Source organism: Esox lucius, chromosome 14, assembly GCF_011004845.1.
Source record: "Esox lucius isolate fEsoLuc1 chromosome 14, fEsoLuc1.pri, whole genome shotgun sequence".
In the NCBI taxonomy this organism is placed as follows: Eukaryota; Metazoa; Chordata; class Actinopteri; order Esociformes; family Esocidae; genus Esox; species Esox lucius.
This window is the reverse complement of record NC_047582.1, coordinates 19,130,289-19,147,798: the sequence shown is the minus strand read 5'-3', so window position 1 is coordinate 19,147,798 and position 17,510 is coordinate 19,130,289. Positions and strand designations below refer to the sequence as shown.

At 41.4% G+C, this 17,510-nt stretch overlaps 1 protein-coding gene and 1 long non-coding RNA gene across 2 annotated transcripts; one reads left to right on the top strand and one right to left on the bottom strand.

The window, feature by feature from the left end:
• Positions 1–449: 449 nt before the first annotated feature.
• On the bottom strand, positions 450–5,697 carry LOC105015036. Its single transcript, XR_828354.4, has 4 exons — positions 5,639–5,697; positions 1,400–1,451; positions 784–867; positions 450–663 (listed from the first exon to the last, which is right to left on the bottom strand). It is a non-coding gene; the product is annotated as an uncharacterized LOC105015036 (long non-coding RNA).
• fbxw5 (F-box and WD repeat domain containing 5) lies at positions 4,899–17,510 on the top strand. Its single transcript, XM_010877851.4, has 9 exons — positions 4,899–5,021; positions 6,130–6,325; positions 7,144–7,301; positions 9,012–9,195; positions 10,729–10,877; positions 12,108–12,422; positions 12,504–12,832; positions 13,619–13,831; positions 16,687–17,510. Exons 2-9 carry the CDS (start codon positions 6,139–6,141, stop codon positions 16,958–16,960), a joined length of 1,809 nt encoding a protein of 602 aa, XP_010876153.1. The 5' UTR covers positions 4,899–5,021; positions 6,130–6,138; the 3' UTR covers positions 16,961–17,510.

Here is a 17,510-nt window from a genome sequence, read left to right as displayed (position 1 = left end):
CATTCATTTACATAATTTTTTTTCAATATAGTATTGTAACTTCATATAATAGGATTCTCTTTCTGCCCTTTATGTGCATCAACCATAAATGATCACTAACTCAGTGTTATAGCTACTGTAGTAAACACTTCGGTAAATATCATTAGCTTTAACAAGCATTTCTTTTATCGTTACTATTAAAATAATTATGGATGAATTATGGGCCTTTATTTGACTTCTGTATCCATAGACTTCATGTTTTAAATATTTGTAATAACATCTCTTGAGTTGGTTATGGACATTTAATAGTTGTTGTAAGAGCTGTCTTCTCTTGGACAGGTAAAATCCCCTGTCCAAGAGAGGAGATAGTCGTCTGATGGCAGTACTAAAGATATAATCAAGTCTGAAATATACTTCATTAAGTCATTTTAGATTTTAATTAGATTTCAGTTATTATAGTACAGGCAGTAGGTGTTGCAGTTAGCCAAAACTTAACTGCGCTGATCATCAACTTTCTGTCAGACATATCCACCTCCCAAACAAGGAGTTTACAGACAGGTCTTCATTATTAGCACAGACAGATAGTATTGGGTAACCATGTGAAAGCCATCTAAGTGATAATGTTATTGCATAGTTGGTTCTGAATGGATACTGTCCCATTGGAGATTGTCCATACTTCCTGCCCTGCAAAAAATAAAAAGGTTTGAACATGAACACTGTACCTCCACATGCCTACAGCTTCAAGATAACTAAACCCATGAAACTACACAAACCATACACATTTTAGCAAGTCAAAACACTTACGGTTATCCTGGTATTGTCATATAGCTGATTTGGTCTTTGTGGAGCAGCAGCAGGCAAACATGCTGTCACCCACATAAGACAGCACTAAGAAGGGGAACAGTTTTTTTTTTACCTGCATTATTAAATGTTGTCTCAATGCTTTTCTGTCAGCTCATTATCTTTAAATTATTCGCATTGTTTTAACATGCATATTAGGGCTGTTCACTAGAGCAAATATGCTTAATTTACCTTGATAGTGAGCACAAATTGTCTGACAATCTTTCACCATCTATAATCACCTCTTCTATGTTTTAATGTGCCTTGTCAAACTTTTGTAGACCTTTACAATAGTTTAAAATTGAGATGATTAACAACACAGGAGAAAAATACTTATGTGGAGTACTGGTAAAACCATATCTCCCCATTACTTCTCAGGTTGGAAATATGTTGCACAATGAAGAAACTAAAAACCATCACTCCTTTATCTGTGTTTTATTATTATGAAAATGAAACATTACTCTTAAGACAGTGGCAGTGTATTGCATTTGCACAATAGTTTATTCAAATTCTCTATTTTTAAAACGCTTCAACTGTGCTTTATTGTTTGATTTACAGTACAATTAAGAAATATTCTTACCAGTGAAAATCAGTCAGAACATGACAGCGTGGGTAGCTTGTAGTCCAACGAGCTGGAGAAAAGTGCTCAGTGAATTATCGGAGGTGGTAGACTGCACAGACAATCCAAAGAGAGATCTTACATTAATCATAGATGCCAGCACCAGCAGTTTGGGATGAATAATTCAGATGACACTACTAGACTGTCATCAAATTCTCTCAACTACGGTCAACAAATCCATGATTTTGACCATTCCAATTTCATGTACCCAAGAAGAAATAGTATTCCCTCCTTTCCTGAACATACACTGCTAAATGTTTTTATTTACTGTTATTTTGTGATTATAAACTCTGTTATAGGGACTTATTGCTGCTTTGTAAACTGAATGGTTTAGCCTTCTGAAGAGACAGCGAATGTTCCAAAACGAAAATATTACAGAGAGACGATTTAAGAATAGTAGTGAATATCTATAGGTGTATCACATTTTATATCTATGTGCATAACGTTGCCGCCCAGGAAACGGATAACCAGTCGCGTTCAGTTGGTCATGCCGCGTAACGCAGTTAATCAGATAGTGGCCATTATCTATGGTGGTCACCATCACAAACTCTATAGATGAGAGCAGTTCTACGTCACTTTCCTCTCGTCCGAACGACCACGCCCCTATTGGACGAACGCTAGCGCTGTGAAATTGTAGAAGACAACGGCGCAGAATTGGAAATATATTGGAATATTTTGAGCGTCGAATAAGAGAAAAAAACCTAGTTTAGGCTTTCTTTATTTCTCAAAAAAGCGAAGGACAGCAAAAGAAGAGATTTGTTTCTTCTGGCCATCCACAGAGGGTAATTGTTATATGGGACCCGTCCAGTCAACTCGTTTACGTCTGTGGCAAACACTTAATCACAGTGATGCTAAGGTCAACAATTATAATGTTAAAAGCCCTTGTCAAAGTGCTTTTACAAAAGACCCAGCCTGAAACCCCAAAGTGTTGTGGAAATTCTTGAACTGATGTATACTTGGTCCTATACATGTATAAATGGGTTACTAGTTAAACATGCCATGCCCCCAAAGGGAATGTAGTTTGAGAGGCAATACGGTATTTGATCATTTATGTTAAACAATGGGGAATTTGATTGTTGTTCCGAGACAACACAATCAGATGTAAATTATTTAGCAACTGTGATCTGGTTAGATGGTGAACTGAGAATTGTTCATGAACTACTCTTTGAGAGTGAGACTTCAATGTAAGCAAACTGTCTTAACTGTTGAGTAATTGGAACAGTAATGGGAAATTGTGTTCTTCTGTTCTTTGTGTTGGTTTGTTATTTGTTGGTTGTTAAACCAACTATAGGAAAGAGTGGAATTATTTTGCTACACTAACAGAACAGAAGCACCAGAAATGTTTTAACGATACTGTTACTGTTTACAACTGTTCTAATCTATTTAGACAATGGAAGTAGAAAGACATTGGAAATATAGGGTTTTGAGTATTTGGTAGGTCTGGGTTCTAATGCATTAGCAAGATTCAGCAAGCTAATGTAATGGACATATTTCTGATTGTGTACTGTGCAGTTGCAACTAATCTTCTCAAGGAGAATTAATTGACAGGTACAGGACACTTGAAAGCAATTCAGCGATAAAGGACTGGTTGGAGAACCAGAGAGACTGAGTTTGGCTTAAAGGACAACTGTGAGATGGGCTGAGATGAGATGGATCTCACAGACACACACACAGACTGTCCTACAGTTACGAGCAGACTCTACCCTGGGGTGCCGCACGTCTACAGTAATGCCTGGTTCCTGAGCTGGACTAATTCTAGTCCTGACGATTCTGCTATGAGATGGAGAAGGCAACCTCCAACCGAGAGGATGGAGGCAAAGGAAAGCTCCGGTTCTGGACAACGTTTATGGGGGCGCGGAAAGACCAACTGCAGGACATCATGCCACGCTGATTGGGTCCATACCAGGTACATCTCATCTGCTGTCCAGGTTGCTGAGAGGGGAACCTGGGGTTGACGACACACTGTACAGGAGGGCTTCAGTGTTTAAAGGTTAGGCACAGTAAATTGAAGTCATTGAGGGAAAAATGAATTTTCTGGTGCTAGTAACCATCACTTGCCTGCAGCTATAGAGCCCTTAGATAAAACTGGTCATCTTGGCATTCACAAAGGAGAGCACACAGATTCTCCTGACCTGTGTCATGGTAACCTGCATTTGAGCTATGAAGGACAACACCTTGGAATATACATCTGACCTTTACGTTCTGTTGCACCGGCCTGCCAAGAAATGGTTCATAACTGACTGTCGGACGTTTGGAGGAGCAGAACATTTGATTGGAACCATGGAGAGGACTTTTCAGTGAATCGAGTAATTGTTTTTGAACGGACTGTTCATGTATTAAGTCAGAGACTCCTCGGATGATTATGTTTGTAAGTGTTTGACGCGTCTCTCTTATTTGCAAATAATTAATAAATGGTTAAATTGTGCCAATTGAATTTTGTCTCTGTTCTTACTCCTTTAAGAGGAAAAACTCCCTAAGAAGACTGAAATTTAGGAAGAAACTTTGAGAGGAACCAGGCTCAGATGGGTGACCAGTCCTCTTCAGACACTACTCCCCCGGCACAATAATATAGCAGCATAAGACCCTGGGGCTGAGACAGGGGGTCCAGTGACACTGTGGCCCTATCCTGGGGAGGCCACTGACAGGGCCCAACAGGCAGGAAATCAATCCACATACATCAAGCATCAACCAAAGGGACACCCACCAACCGCAACCACCCTGAAATGAGGGCAGAGTATTGCCAGCAGAGTTCAAACCAAGTGCATTGAAAAGGCAGTACATAGAACAATCAGAAAATTAACTTCCCTTATTGCAGAGTGCTAGCTAGTTCGCGTGCTAAACATGTTAGTGATTTAATTAGTTTACAGTAACGTCACATTAGACAAACTACCAAAACAGCAAAAAAAGTGACAGATGTCTTAAATACATTCCTCTGAGATTCAAGGTAGTTATATCATAGTTGTATATATCAGGATATGACAGCTACGGCCACTGGGTTGGTTCGTTCGTCCACTTTGATGGAGGCAGACTGAATGGACACCCCTATTTCTTGAGTTGTCTCTCTTATTTTCTCAAAAATAATGACATAATTTTATTTTTTTTGCCTTACTGAGCATAGTGTTTGTGCTCCTAATAGCTAAAAGGCAATATGGTTTTCTTATTTTGTATGAATGAATTGGCAAAGACGTCGGATTTTGTATTCACCGCAAGTCAAATTAAATGGGCTGCTTACCCCGCAAAAGGGGCGGTAGCATGACCAAAGGAAAAGTACCCGGATAGGCATGCTCTCATCAGAAGTCAGGGAGTCGACAAACTGCTACATTTTTCCCAAAACTTATGCAAAAAGTATGTTAACATATATCCGACAGTATTTACAATGCGGTGCATTTTGTTTAGCAGGTAGCTTCTAATTTTGTCAATTGATCACCCACAATGCACCGCACGGTTCATTGATAACGTACCCGTCAGTGGTTATTACCCATCTCCTCAAAAGTGTCTCTGCCTGAAATTTACAGTTGTTATTTTTCGTAACCTCCTCGGCTAGCTATTTTGGTTGTATCCTTAAAGATTGACGAAAGGGCAGGTCGGTCGCTATTTTATATTGTTTTAAGTTATGTTAGGGAATATATATATATATTTAAATTGATGTAGCTAATGATGTTGTTATGGAAGGTATACATACTGTCATAACGTCAGTTAACTAGTTAAGCTAGCTACAGTACAGTAACTACATAGCAACACTGCATTTAGCCATGGAACAAATGCCAGCTAACTTCACTTTAGCCAAAAACGTTTGCTAGCTTTTAGCTAGCTAGTACTGTAACCAACTGTTAATCTGAACTAGCTAAATCGTTTAGTTAGTTTTCAAGATATGAATCACACAATAGCTTACGAATATGGTCAGTTTTAACTATGTGAAATATTTTCAATTGAAGGAAAGGTAGCTACGTAGAACATTGTGTTAGCAGATTGTTGTAACGTTACAACCTAGCGAGTTAACGTTTTCAGAAAAGCGGCTGCAGTGCGAGATTAACGTTAGCTATGTACAGTACTTATTCAGAAGATTAGCGTGACAACATCTTAGTCATATGCGTTACTAGATTTTTCTGATTTGTACCACAGGCTTTTCCTTGTTGTTCAATTTGCCCATATATTTTCATAATAAACAGTCTGGTTAAATTCAACTTCTATAAACTTAACTGGTGTCAGTGAAGAGGTTGATGGACCTCAGTGGGTAAACCATGCCATCCATGGTAGTGTGTGGTGATGTGACAAAATCTCAGCTGTCATGCTTAAAATAGAACGAGAGAGTGAGAGATGGTTATTTTTATTTTTTTAGGGTAAGTCATGTGTTACAGTACGGTCTCGTTATGCACTTTCATGCTGTACATTATCTGTACGATCTTTCCTCACTTGAAGCAGGATAACTAGGACCTAGTCCAAGCTCTTGTTATCAAACAAACAGCCTTGTCTTTCTTGCACAAACACTTGCAAGTAAAAGCACTGACTTTAATGACTTTTTTAAGGGAATATTTTATTCCTTATGAAGGTGATGTGGGTCTCATCTAGCTAAGAGGAAAGCACCAACTTTACTCTGGATAAGTGTCTGCTAAATAACTTGGGTATGTAATGTACATTAGATTTATCTAAAGTATTTAGCGCTAGTCTTTCCCTTTGCTATCCTTATTCAGGATGTCAGGATGGACGAAGGCCCATCCCTACCAGATACCCTGGTGCTGGAGATCTTCCTGTGTCTCCCCCATGATGCAGTGCTGAGCGCTGGTCTAGCCTGCAGACAGTGGCTAGCAGTGTCCAGAGATGAGTTCCTGTGGAGGGAGCTGTTCTACAGCTACTACCGCATCCCCCGTGCTGTACCCAGACACCCTGGTAGGTCACCTATAACAACAAGCCACAGGGTTGTTAATTCCATTTTAAAACGTTAACTCAGAGGATATAGAGATTCAAATAACTGTTGAATAATTGTATTTTAGTGTAGTGTGTGGAGAACATAAGATATGGAGCTAAAAGGGAAAACGTTGCCCAATGGCGTTAATTGAAACCCAATTAAAAAGAGGCTGGCAGGCCGGCTGTCCTAAGGATGTCTCCACCGTAGGCCTTTTCTCTCTCCTGTTGTGTGGTTGCTTGAACCACACACACGGTTAGCCTCAGTTTCTATATCTCCTCTCACCTCCCGTTGGGCTCCTTTTATCCATGGACCTAAAAAGGACAGCTGCCTTCATGTCCCCTCTGTCCTTGAGAGACGGTTTCCTGTGTGCACTCTACTGGGCCTTGAACCTACCTTTGTGGCAGCGCCAGCTCAACACTGAAGTCACGGCCAGGGTAGCTGCGCAACAATAGGTGGACACATTTAAATGTATAAAGTAACAGTTATTGCTGTCCAGAGCCTCTGCTCTCTAAAAACAATGTCTCATGAAATGACTGGATGAACATGTTTTTACCAGCCTAGAGGTTGGTTTTAAATAGCTGGCTTTCAGCTAAGCAAATTTTGCCATAGTTGATTTGAATGCAAATTGAGTGTTCAACATGGAATGATGCAATTGTCTCTTTCATCTGAAGAATATGCTTAATGTTGTATACATTATTACAAATGACTTATCTTAACAGTTTCATATTTTTTGCTTAGAGGCTTATCATCACTGAGTTAGAGGATATATATTTGACTTTTTCCTCACATTTTTCTTCAGCTGCTGTGTCATGGTACAGGGAGTTCAAGCGTCTTTTTGACTGTATTCCCTGTGTGGAGGTCCAGACCCTGAGAGAGCACCATGACCAAGTCCTCCACCTGGCCTTCTCCCACCACGGGCACCGCTTCTCCTCCTGTTCCAAAGACTGCACTGTCAAGGTCTGCCTCATTATATGACTGGGGAAGACAACAGCTTTTGTATCGACCTTGTTAAAGTAGACCAACTCTCTCTTATAAATGTATGTAGGAAAAAGAACTGCCTCTGTTGATTCAAAGACCTGTTAAACCTGTCCTAATATGTAATGAAAACACTAACCATCGGTACTGTTCAGATAACTTCACACTTGAGCTAAACTAGACCAATGCTGTGATGTCTCCATAATGTGAGCAGCTGACCAATGAGACATCCTACACTGCAAAAAAAAAGCAGAACGTCTGCAAAGCTATTCTTGCTTTAAGCAGCATAATTATACTCTTTATATTAAAACAAGCCAAATCTAACATCATGCAATAGTTGATAGTTAGGCCTAACACCCTTCAAATAATGTTTCTGCCCTTATAAAATCACTTTAATTCCTGCTGAGATTAAGAGACTAAGCTAAACAAATCCTTGTTTAGCCTAATGTTGTCAAATCGTTAGTGAATGCTTCTAGTTGATGTCTACATGTAATTGATATTTCGTTAAGATATCAGTTACTCCAAGGAACCAGTAAGCGTTTCTGCAGAACATTTTCAAACCAGTAAGACCTAACATTTCTGGTAAGATCTAATTTCAGCTTGGATACATATTCTATGTTAGAAATACTATCAATATCAGAGTCAATATGTGACATTTTATTTTAGTTCCAGAAAATGCTTAATTTTCAGGAGTTCATCTTAAATTGGGCTATGTGAGAGGATCTAGACCCACCTGTTGTCCAGAGGGGCAGGTGTGGAGTTGTAAGATAAAGTGAAATAAGTAAAACCATTCACTTGCATTCACCTGGTCATGCTCTCAGTGCACCACCCTGAAGTCTATGTTGATGTCGTCATAGTATTAGTATGTTCCCACACCCTTTCTTTTTCTTCAACCTGTTTATGCACACAGACCGAGACAAAGCCACACACTACATAAACATTGTTAGTCATCAAAGGCATAGACGCCTATTCACAAAAACACGCAAACACACACGAGCTAAACAGAACAGTGCAAACTGGCTCTAACCAGAATACAAAGAGGTGTGGGAGGCCCCGGTGCACAACTGAGCAAGAGGAGTTAGTGTCTAGCTTGAGAAACAGACGTCTCGCAAGTTGTCAGCTGGCAGCTTCATTAAATAGTTCCTGCAAAACACCAGTCTCAATGTGAACAGTCAAGAGGCAACTCCGGGATGCTGACCTTTTTTTACTCCAAACTTCCCCTGTACAGTGTCTGTGAACTTTTGCCCATCTAAGTCTTTTCTTTTTATTGGCCAGTCTGAGATATGGCACCCCGGAGTCGCCTCTTTAGCAAACACAACATGCCATTGGAACATAGGACTGATACTTGTTGAAAAGGGGCCTCTGTACGCCTATGTAGATATTCCATAAAAAATCTGCTGTTTCCAGCTAGTCATTTACAACATTAACATCTCTACACTGTTTCTGATCAAATTGATCTTATTTTAATGGACAGAAAATGGGTATTTATAGTTTTTACAATATTATAAAATGTTATAGTAAAAGTTCATAAATATGATGGCTCTAATGTATTTTTTATTGTGCATTACTCTACAGACTTTTTGTTGGATATCGGTTTATATGATCACAATTCTACATGTTCATTATAGCTCTTAACTTGACATTTAATCTCCCATTTTTATGTTCTAATTCTGTCATTCTTGCGGTGGTCAGCTTTGGGACACAGAGCGACCCGATGGCACCATTGCCATGGTGCATAGCTCCAGTATGCGCCATTTCAACTGGGGTTACACTCAGTTTTCCCAGTTCAACGCTGATGACACCCTGCTGCTGGTGTCTGGAGTTTACATGGGCCCTCATAACGCCTCCTCTGGGGAGATCGCCGTCATCAGCCTTGGTAGGACACACACTTTGTTTCTCACTTTTCTTTAAATCTTTGTCATCCTTCTATTATTCTTTCCTGTGTATTTTCATTGGCCACTTTCATCGAATGTTTAATGAAGGTAAGCTAATGACGGAACTCAAGTCCATTTCAGACCACTGGCAATAAAATAGGAAAACCAGAATCTAAGAAAAGGGAGACAGAGCATGGGAGCCCTATAGTATCTGACGCAGTATTTGTTTCCATTAGGGCTGCAACAACTAATCGATAAAAGTCGATAATGTCGATAATAAAAGTTGTTGGCAACGAATGTCATCGATAAGGCGCAGGAAAAACATTTTGAAAGATAGCAGAGGCTGAGATGGCGGAGGACACACCGAAGGGAAGTTGAAAAATTTGTCAATCTTTATTGCAAAAATTGCAAAGCAGAGCTCTCATGGCACGGGAGCACAACCGTAATGCATGAACATTTAAGGAGAAAACACGTTGTAGCCTTTGACTAAAGATGAAGAGGGCTCAGTACGGTAAGTTAATACAAATTCGTCATTAATAGTAGTTTGTATTCATGGAGTCAATTTTTTTTAATTGAGAAATAGATCATCTTGAATGCATGGCTGAGTTAACATTAAAGTTAACTCAACCTCATGCTCAAGTGTTTCACCAAACCCATGAAACACTTGAGCATGAGTTTATGTATAGTTGAGCAGCTCCAGCTAGCATAGCATTCACAACGTTACTGATTAATTAACCCATTAGTTTCAAATTTGGTGAGTTCTGCATTTCTTCACAAGAGAAAGGTTGAGGTATTTGAAAGCATTACAATTTGCATTAACATTTACAGTATCAAAAATAAAAAAGTAAAAAGCTTCATGTAGTACCCTGGAATGTTTTTCCAACAGTCTTGAAAGTATTATGACAAACCTTTTAGTTTTTGCATGTTTTTATTTGTTTTATAGCTACTGCCTACAGTTGTTTTAATGAAGACATTGTAAAAGGATGAGAAAAACACTGAAATTATTTTAAATAAAACACATTTAATTCTGTTAATGATGTATTTTTTTCAATCCGATTAATTTAAGTAAACGACAGATTAATCGATTATAAAGATAGTTGTTAGTTGCAGTCCTAGTATCCATCATTTTGAAAGGATAATCTTTCGAAAAGAAATTGTAAAACATTTAACTTCTGTAGTAAAATATCTATTTCATCCATTTATTTTCAGATTTTTGTTTAAAAAAAATGACATGAATGTTCATACCTTACCATACCAGTTTAAAGCTGTTATCTTTTTCTTAGCTCAAAATCTGCCTTTAAAAATGACTAATTTGCTCTAATTGCATTGGTAAAAATACAAATATCACCACAACACATTACAGAACTGCTGCAACATCATATAAAGTAGGACTACCTGTATTAATGAAACATTATCTATATTTTCTTTAATAGGTTTTTTAAGACCTAACAATCATATTTGCTTGTGCCATATTCTAATTGATCAGTATTGGATGTGGCTAGCATAGATTACCATGCATGTGCTCTCTCCCATAGAGAACTACAGCCTTCTGTCCCGTGTAAGGAACAAGCCCTACGATGTATTTGGCTGCTGGCTTAATGAAACCCACCTCATCTCTGGCAACCTGCACTGGATTGGGAACATGACCTCCTGCTCTGTGCTTTGGCTTAACAAAGCCTTTCAGGTTGGTGCCATACACGATTATACTTAGTGTGGATAGTTGAGGACAAAATATTTGCCTTTAACTGAATTGGTCAGTTGAAAGATGTAATTTTCGATTTTTGTCCCAATTCTTGGTTGCTTTGCCTTTTTTTGGTTTTGGTTGACGCCGGTCGACGCGCTGGTGTACGGGTAGGTTTTGGTTGACGCCGGTCGACGCGCTGGTGTACGGGTAGGTTTTGGTTGACGCCGGTCGACGCGCTAGTGTATGGGTAGGTTTTGGTTGACGCCGGTCGACGTGCTGGTGTACGGGTAGGTTTTGGTTGACGCCGGTCGACGCGCTGGTGTACGGGTATGTTTTGGTTGACGCCGGTCGACGCGCTAGTGTACGGGTAGGTTTTGGTTGACGCCGGTCGACGCGCTGGTGTAAGGGTAGGTTTTGGTTGACGCCGGTCGACGCGCTGGTGTACGGGTAGGTTTTGGTTGACGCCGGTCGACGCGCTAGTGTACGGGTAGGTTTTGGTTGACGCCGGTCGACGCGCTGGTGTAAGGGTAGGTTTTGGTTGACGCCGGTCGACGCGCTGGTGTACGGGTAGGTTTTGGTTGACGCCGGTCGACGCGCTGGTGTACGGGCAGGTTTTGGTTGACGCCGGTCGACGCGCTGGTGTACGGGCAGGTTTTGGTTGACGCCGGTCGACGTGCTGGTGTACGGGCAGGTTTTGGTTGACGCCGGTCGACGTGCTGGTGTACGGGCAGGTTTTGGTTGACGCCGGTCGACGTGCTGGTGTACGGGCAGGTTTTGGTTGACGCCGGTCGACGTGCTGGTGTACGGGCAGGTTTTACACTACCCTAGGAAGTAAAGCCAGTAGCCTTGTGGAGGAGTGAGAGAACATAGGCTGCCATGAAGCAAAGCCTAATAATTACTTTTATTATTTGGGTTATTTGTTTACCAAATAGCGTTGAAGTGTTGAAGCAAAATGTTTTTACTGACTGAATTATTATGTTTTTGCTGCACTGTAATTTCGTTTATTTATTTGTATCCCCATTAACTCATTCCAAAGCACAGAACCATAACTGATGTGACTAAATGAGTGACACTGAGTGCTGACTAGAATGGGCTGGTTGTGTCCTTTGAAGATGACTTCTTCTGAGCTTTTGTATATTTTCAGACCAGTGGTTTTCAAAATGGAGCTCATCACAAGCCATTTACTCTGCTGTGTGTTCACGCATGACACAAATCCTCTCTCCTCTCCAGGACGTGGAGTCGGAGAACGTTAACGTGGTCAAACGACTCTTTAAGATCCAGAACATTAATGCCAGCACTATTCGTACAGTGATGGTGGCCCATTGCCGGCGCCACGACTCCCCAGACCTGCTGCTAGACTATGAGGCCCAGTCCCAGGCCAGGGCCCAGTCTCAGAGCCACCAGCCCTTACTGTTTGACCTGGGCACTACTGATAGTGACGAGGAAGAGGAGGAGGAGGAAGAGTGTCGGAGGGAGGTTAGACCACAAGGCCTGTTGGCAGCTCACCCGCCTCACCTCACCACTGGGCTGGAGCACGTCATACAGGTGAGCACTCTGACAAATGGTTTGATACAGTGGAGGAAGCTGGCATGAAATGAAGAGACTTCCTCCCTCTGGTGCCCTCAGGGTTGGCATAGTGTAGAATCAGAGGCCAGGAAGCTGGAGACCAGATGGGCACAGCACATGGGCAGAGCCCACACAAAGGCCCCAGACCCCAACGTGCTCTCTTCTGCCCCTGGGGAAGAAGAGGACAAGACCTACCTGCTCTTTACCACCGGTAGCCTTACCTACTCCCCCCACCAGATAGGTATTAAGCGGATCATGCCTGACCAGATGACCACATCCGGGCCTGTTCTAGGGGAGGAGCGCAGCGCAGACGAATTCTTTGATTCTCTGGACCATGTGATCGACATCCACGGCCACATCATCGGGATGGGCCTTTCTCCAGATCACAGGTGAGGGCCTGCATTGTGAAGTGGCTGGATAACTTGGTTGCATTGACTGCCTCTGCTAGCTCTTCTGTGATCGCGAGCTACTGGTAGCTTGTGAAGCAATTCTGAAGTATACACAGTTTTCACGTGTTCCCTGGCAAAAACTCCAAACTTGAATAATGCCACCCCTCTTCACTGAGTACCTGGACAAATCATTTTCTGAATGTTGCCCCGTCTGTGTGGTGTGTTTGTTTCATTATCAGCAGATAGGATACACACCGGGCTTGTGTGTGCTTACCTCAGCTTAGCAATTCTATCTGCTGGTAGGGTAGTCAAATTCTATCGACTTGCGAATATAGGTGAGGGGATGTAGTCAAATAATTAAGCTGGATATCTGTATGTACTTTGCATGCTAAACAAATTCAGTATGAGGAATAGGCTAAAACATTTTCTTGACAAGAAGCCTGGAACTTCTGCTAATGCTACTGTTACAGCATTTCAAAGCTAAGTGAATGTTGTACAAAGCTAAGTGAATGTTTTTAGCGTTCATAAAAACCTTTTAAATCTATTATTCCTGGTAGTTTCTATTGTGTTTACACATGGATCTGAGAAATGTACTTCAGATGCAGTACTTTCTCTTGTACAGTGAGGACCTAGGGAATAGTTTCCAGGGAAAGAAGTATGCACATTTAGTGTGCAAAGCACTAGAAAAGTAGTTAGCAAAATTTCTTTTTTTTAAGTTGCTCTCGTGCACAAAAAATGTTGAAGACCCCCATTCCTCTCTGTCTGTCTGTCTATCTGTCTGTCCAGGTATCTGTATGTAAACAGTCGGGCGTGGCCAGCTGGCTGCGTGATCTCCGACCCCATGTCCCCGCCCCCCATTGCAGAGGAGATCGACCTGCATGTCATTGATCTGAAGACTCTACGGGAGGAGAGGCGTAGTCTCAGGGCCCACCGAGCTTTCACACCCAACGACGAGTGCTTCTTTATCTTCCTGGATGTCAGCAGAGACTTTGTGGCCAGGTACTTGGAGGGGGATTTTTGTTTTAATTCCCAACCAAATAGGACAGTGATGTCTTGGATTATCATGAAATACAATCCACATAACAGTGATTTGGAGGAAAGTTGTTGACAGTTGTATCTGAAAGCACTTTTGTAAAGTAATTAATCAACGTATTCATACTTCCCCATTTTGGATGAGACAGAGATTGTGCCATAATGATGGAACGGCACAAGATCTGCAGCATAATGCCTCATCTGTGAAATATGGTGGAGGGGTCATTATGGGTTGGGCACATGGCTGTCAACTTTACCCTTTTTCTTTATTGATGATAGAACTGCTGACAGCTGTAGCAGAACAAATTCTGAAATAAACAGAAACATCTTGTCTGTTAAAGTACAATCAAATGGGGGGGGGGAGAATAAACAACAAACATACTGCCATAGCAACTAGCACATTTTTCTGGACTAAAATGTGTAATGTTTATAATCCAATTGAACATGCCTTCAATTTGTGCAAGATAAAATGTAAGGAAGAAAATACCTCAAAACAAATTAAAACAGACGATTGCCGCAGTACGTCTGTCAGAACATCCTCAGAAAAGATAATCTAGTGGAGTCAATGGGTTATTTCATGCAATGCCTGTGATAAAAATATTAATCTATCCCAATACATTTGGTACCCTGAAATAAGGGGAAAATATAGAACAATTGTTGTTTCTTAATGGTGATGATGTAAAAAAGCTGAGAATCTATACTTTAACCTTATAGTAAATGTTAGATTTCAAGTACAAACGTTTATAGTATACAGCCAAAGAAAACACTTTCCCAATAATAACAGAGCTCACTGTATGTCAACAGTCCTTCATCCAAAACATCACAGCACTTCATTTTATAAAAGATGAATCCTAACAAATACAGGCAATATGGCACTACTCTGGTTATGTTACTCATAAAGAATTTTGGATTCCTTTTGAATGAATCCCAAACCCTTGTCTGTGAAATGTTATTAGGCAGATGCTAATAGGCATGTTATTCTATTATGCAGATCTCAGATTTTATAATACCCTAATCCTGTTCAGCATACAATTTTGATGAGCAAAATGTACTAGAAACTTGTGTTGGAGGGAGGAATGGCCAAGAAGGATTGCCTTGTGATGTCTCGCTATAGTCACTCCTTGTTGTAGGTTGGGTTCTAGGCGGTGATTGTCTTCAGCTGTAGGTCCACGCTGACCTAACTGAGTGAGCATTAGGGATGCAACAGTACACGGTATGTTATCGCATCGTTCGCTACGCCCTTCGGAACAATACGCACACGTGAACTGCAGAGTTACGATATGCCGGTCATACTTATCGCGCTGCAGACTACATACATACTACAGATTCAGATCCACAGAACTAGACACGTAGCTTGTGAACAGGTAAGGCACTACTGGTTGAGGCCCCATGCCGTTAGGGGGCTCCTGAGGGCTGACAAACTTTACTCCACTGCAGTCTCAAAAGTGGCAGTTGCAGTGATCGCAAACCTGCTCCCCCTTAAACAACCAATGGATGTAGGAAACCTCCCTAAAATCACCCCAAAGTGTATCTGCAGGTTTCAGGAAGTTAAATGTAAGACTTTTTTTTTTTTTGAATGCCATTACAAATTAAATTTAAGACCAATTTCATAACAACACCTCAAACAAGGACAAAGTTGCTGTTGTCTTAAACTTCGGATTGAATTTGCACTTTCCCATGGTACCTGCGGGAAGTTTAACTGCCAATGTCCTTTGTGTAGCTAGCTAAATGACCTAGCGTGGTACTAGCTAGCTATCTACCTCATGAACAGCCAAGTTGGGAGAAAAGCAGCCAACTGTCACGAGTGTCTGGCTGACATCATGGTTTCTCACTGTGTGTGACCAGAACTACAACGCGCTAACAAACCACACATTATCTTTTGCATCGCCTCTTCACAATACTAACAGTACTTTAAGACCTTTAAAAAGATTAAATAAGACCGTAAGACTTTTCAGGGCCTTTTATTTAGACACATTAATTTAAGACACTAAGGACCTGCGTACATCCTGGCCCCCTGAAGAGAGGGGAAACAATTATTCTCTCAGCTCCAACGTGCCAGGGATGAGCGCTAGCGAGACAGAGCGAAGCAAATTTGAAGAGGCACCACTGTATTTCGTGTTGCTATGTGGGAACATTTTGGATTCAGCGTTCAATATGATGACTAGGGTAAGAAGACTGTAAAAAAAAAAAATATAATACTGTCTGCAAGCATTGCTTTTCCATTGTCACCTACTCAAGTGGAAACACTTGTAACTTGATGACGTTATTCATACCGAAACCGTACCGTTACCGTGACCCACAAACCGAAGTACGTATCGAACCGTGAGCCCACTGTACCATTGCATCCTTAGTGAGCAGCGTGATAAGCAGCGGCCTGGTTTTGACGGAATGTGTCTGTGAGGATGTCCTGATGTTCTACTCTCCTCAGCCCACTGAGAGTTGCTGCAAAGAGTCTGTAGTCACACATTTCAAATCATAAAAATGTTGATAAGGACCAGTGAATGGCACAGCAGTAAAGTAATTGCCTTCTTGCAGATTAGCCCTGGGGTCTCATGAGGGCAGTACGAGGCCAGTACAATCCGGTTATGAGGGGTTAGTTTTCTCAGAACCAGAACGCCATCAGATGTGCTTTGGGAGACGCTTAGATTGACCACATGAATATGTCGATGAATCAAGGCATTCATTACATTGTATATCATTAAATCAGGGAGGAAAAGGGGGTAGAAATACCAACAAAAATATATTTTTTAATATCTATTTAAAGAGAAACAATAGACCTGATTTGCTATTAATTCAGCAGAGCTCTCTCTGCCTCCCCCTAGTGGTGCAGAGGACAAACACGGTTACATCTGGGACCGCCACTACAACATCTGCCTGGCGAAGCTGCAGCACGACGACGTGGTCAACTCGGTGGCTTTTAGTTCATCTGACCAGGAGCTGCTGCTCTCCGCCAGCGATGACTCTACCATCAAGGTGTGGCGCTCACCACGCATGGTCCGCATGGCTCAGACAAACACCCGCCCTCCCCGCCCGCGCAACCTCCTCTCCTGGCTGGGCCGCACCAAGAGCACCACCTCCAACAATGGGAAACCCTGAACACCCGAGGCAGTGTAATCTGGAGAAACCCTTAAGTTGTTGATGCACCAACAAGATCTTCATTACGAGCAGATCAGACTGGCACTCAATGTGTTTAGCTGCTCACAGTGTAGTACATGAGACATCACTAATCGCCAAAGACATGTGGGAGTTACACACACAGAGGCAATTGAAACAGCAATTTTACAGTGCTCTCAAATGTCATTTGTGAAGGTAATGCCTGCAGGGTAAATTGCCTTCAAGGTGAAGATACACTCATGGGGAATTCTGCCAGTTTAGGGGGAAGTGACATTCACAGGTTATAACCATCATGTTTCCAATCAATGGACTAAAGAGACATGGTTGATGACTTCAAAAGAAAATGTGTTCACTGGTTATAACCATCATGTTTCCAATCAATGAACTAAAGAGACATGGTTGATGACTTCAAAAGAAAATGTGTTCACTGCAAGAAGAGATGGACGGTTGATCAACCGATATTTCTTGTGTGTGTTGTCTGTGGTTTTTAAGTCAAGTGTTTATATATATATATAATAGAACTCAGTTTCCA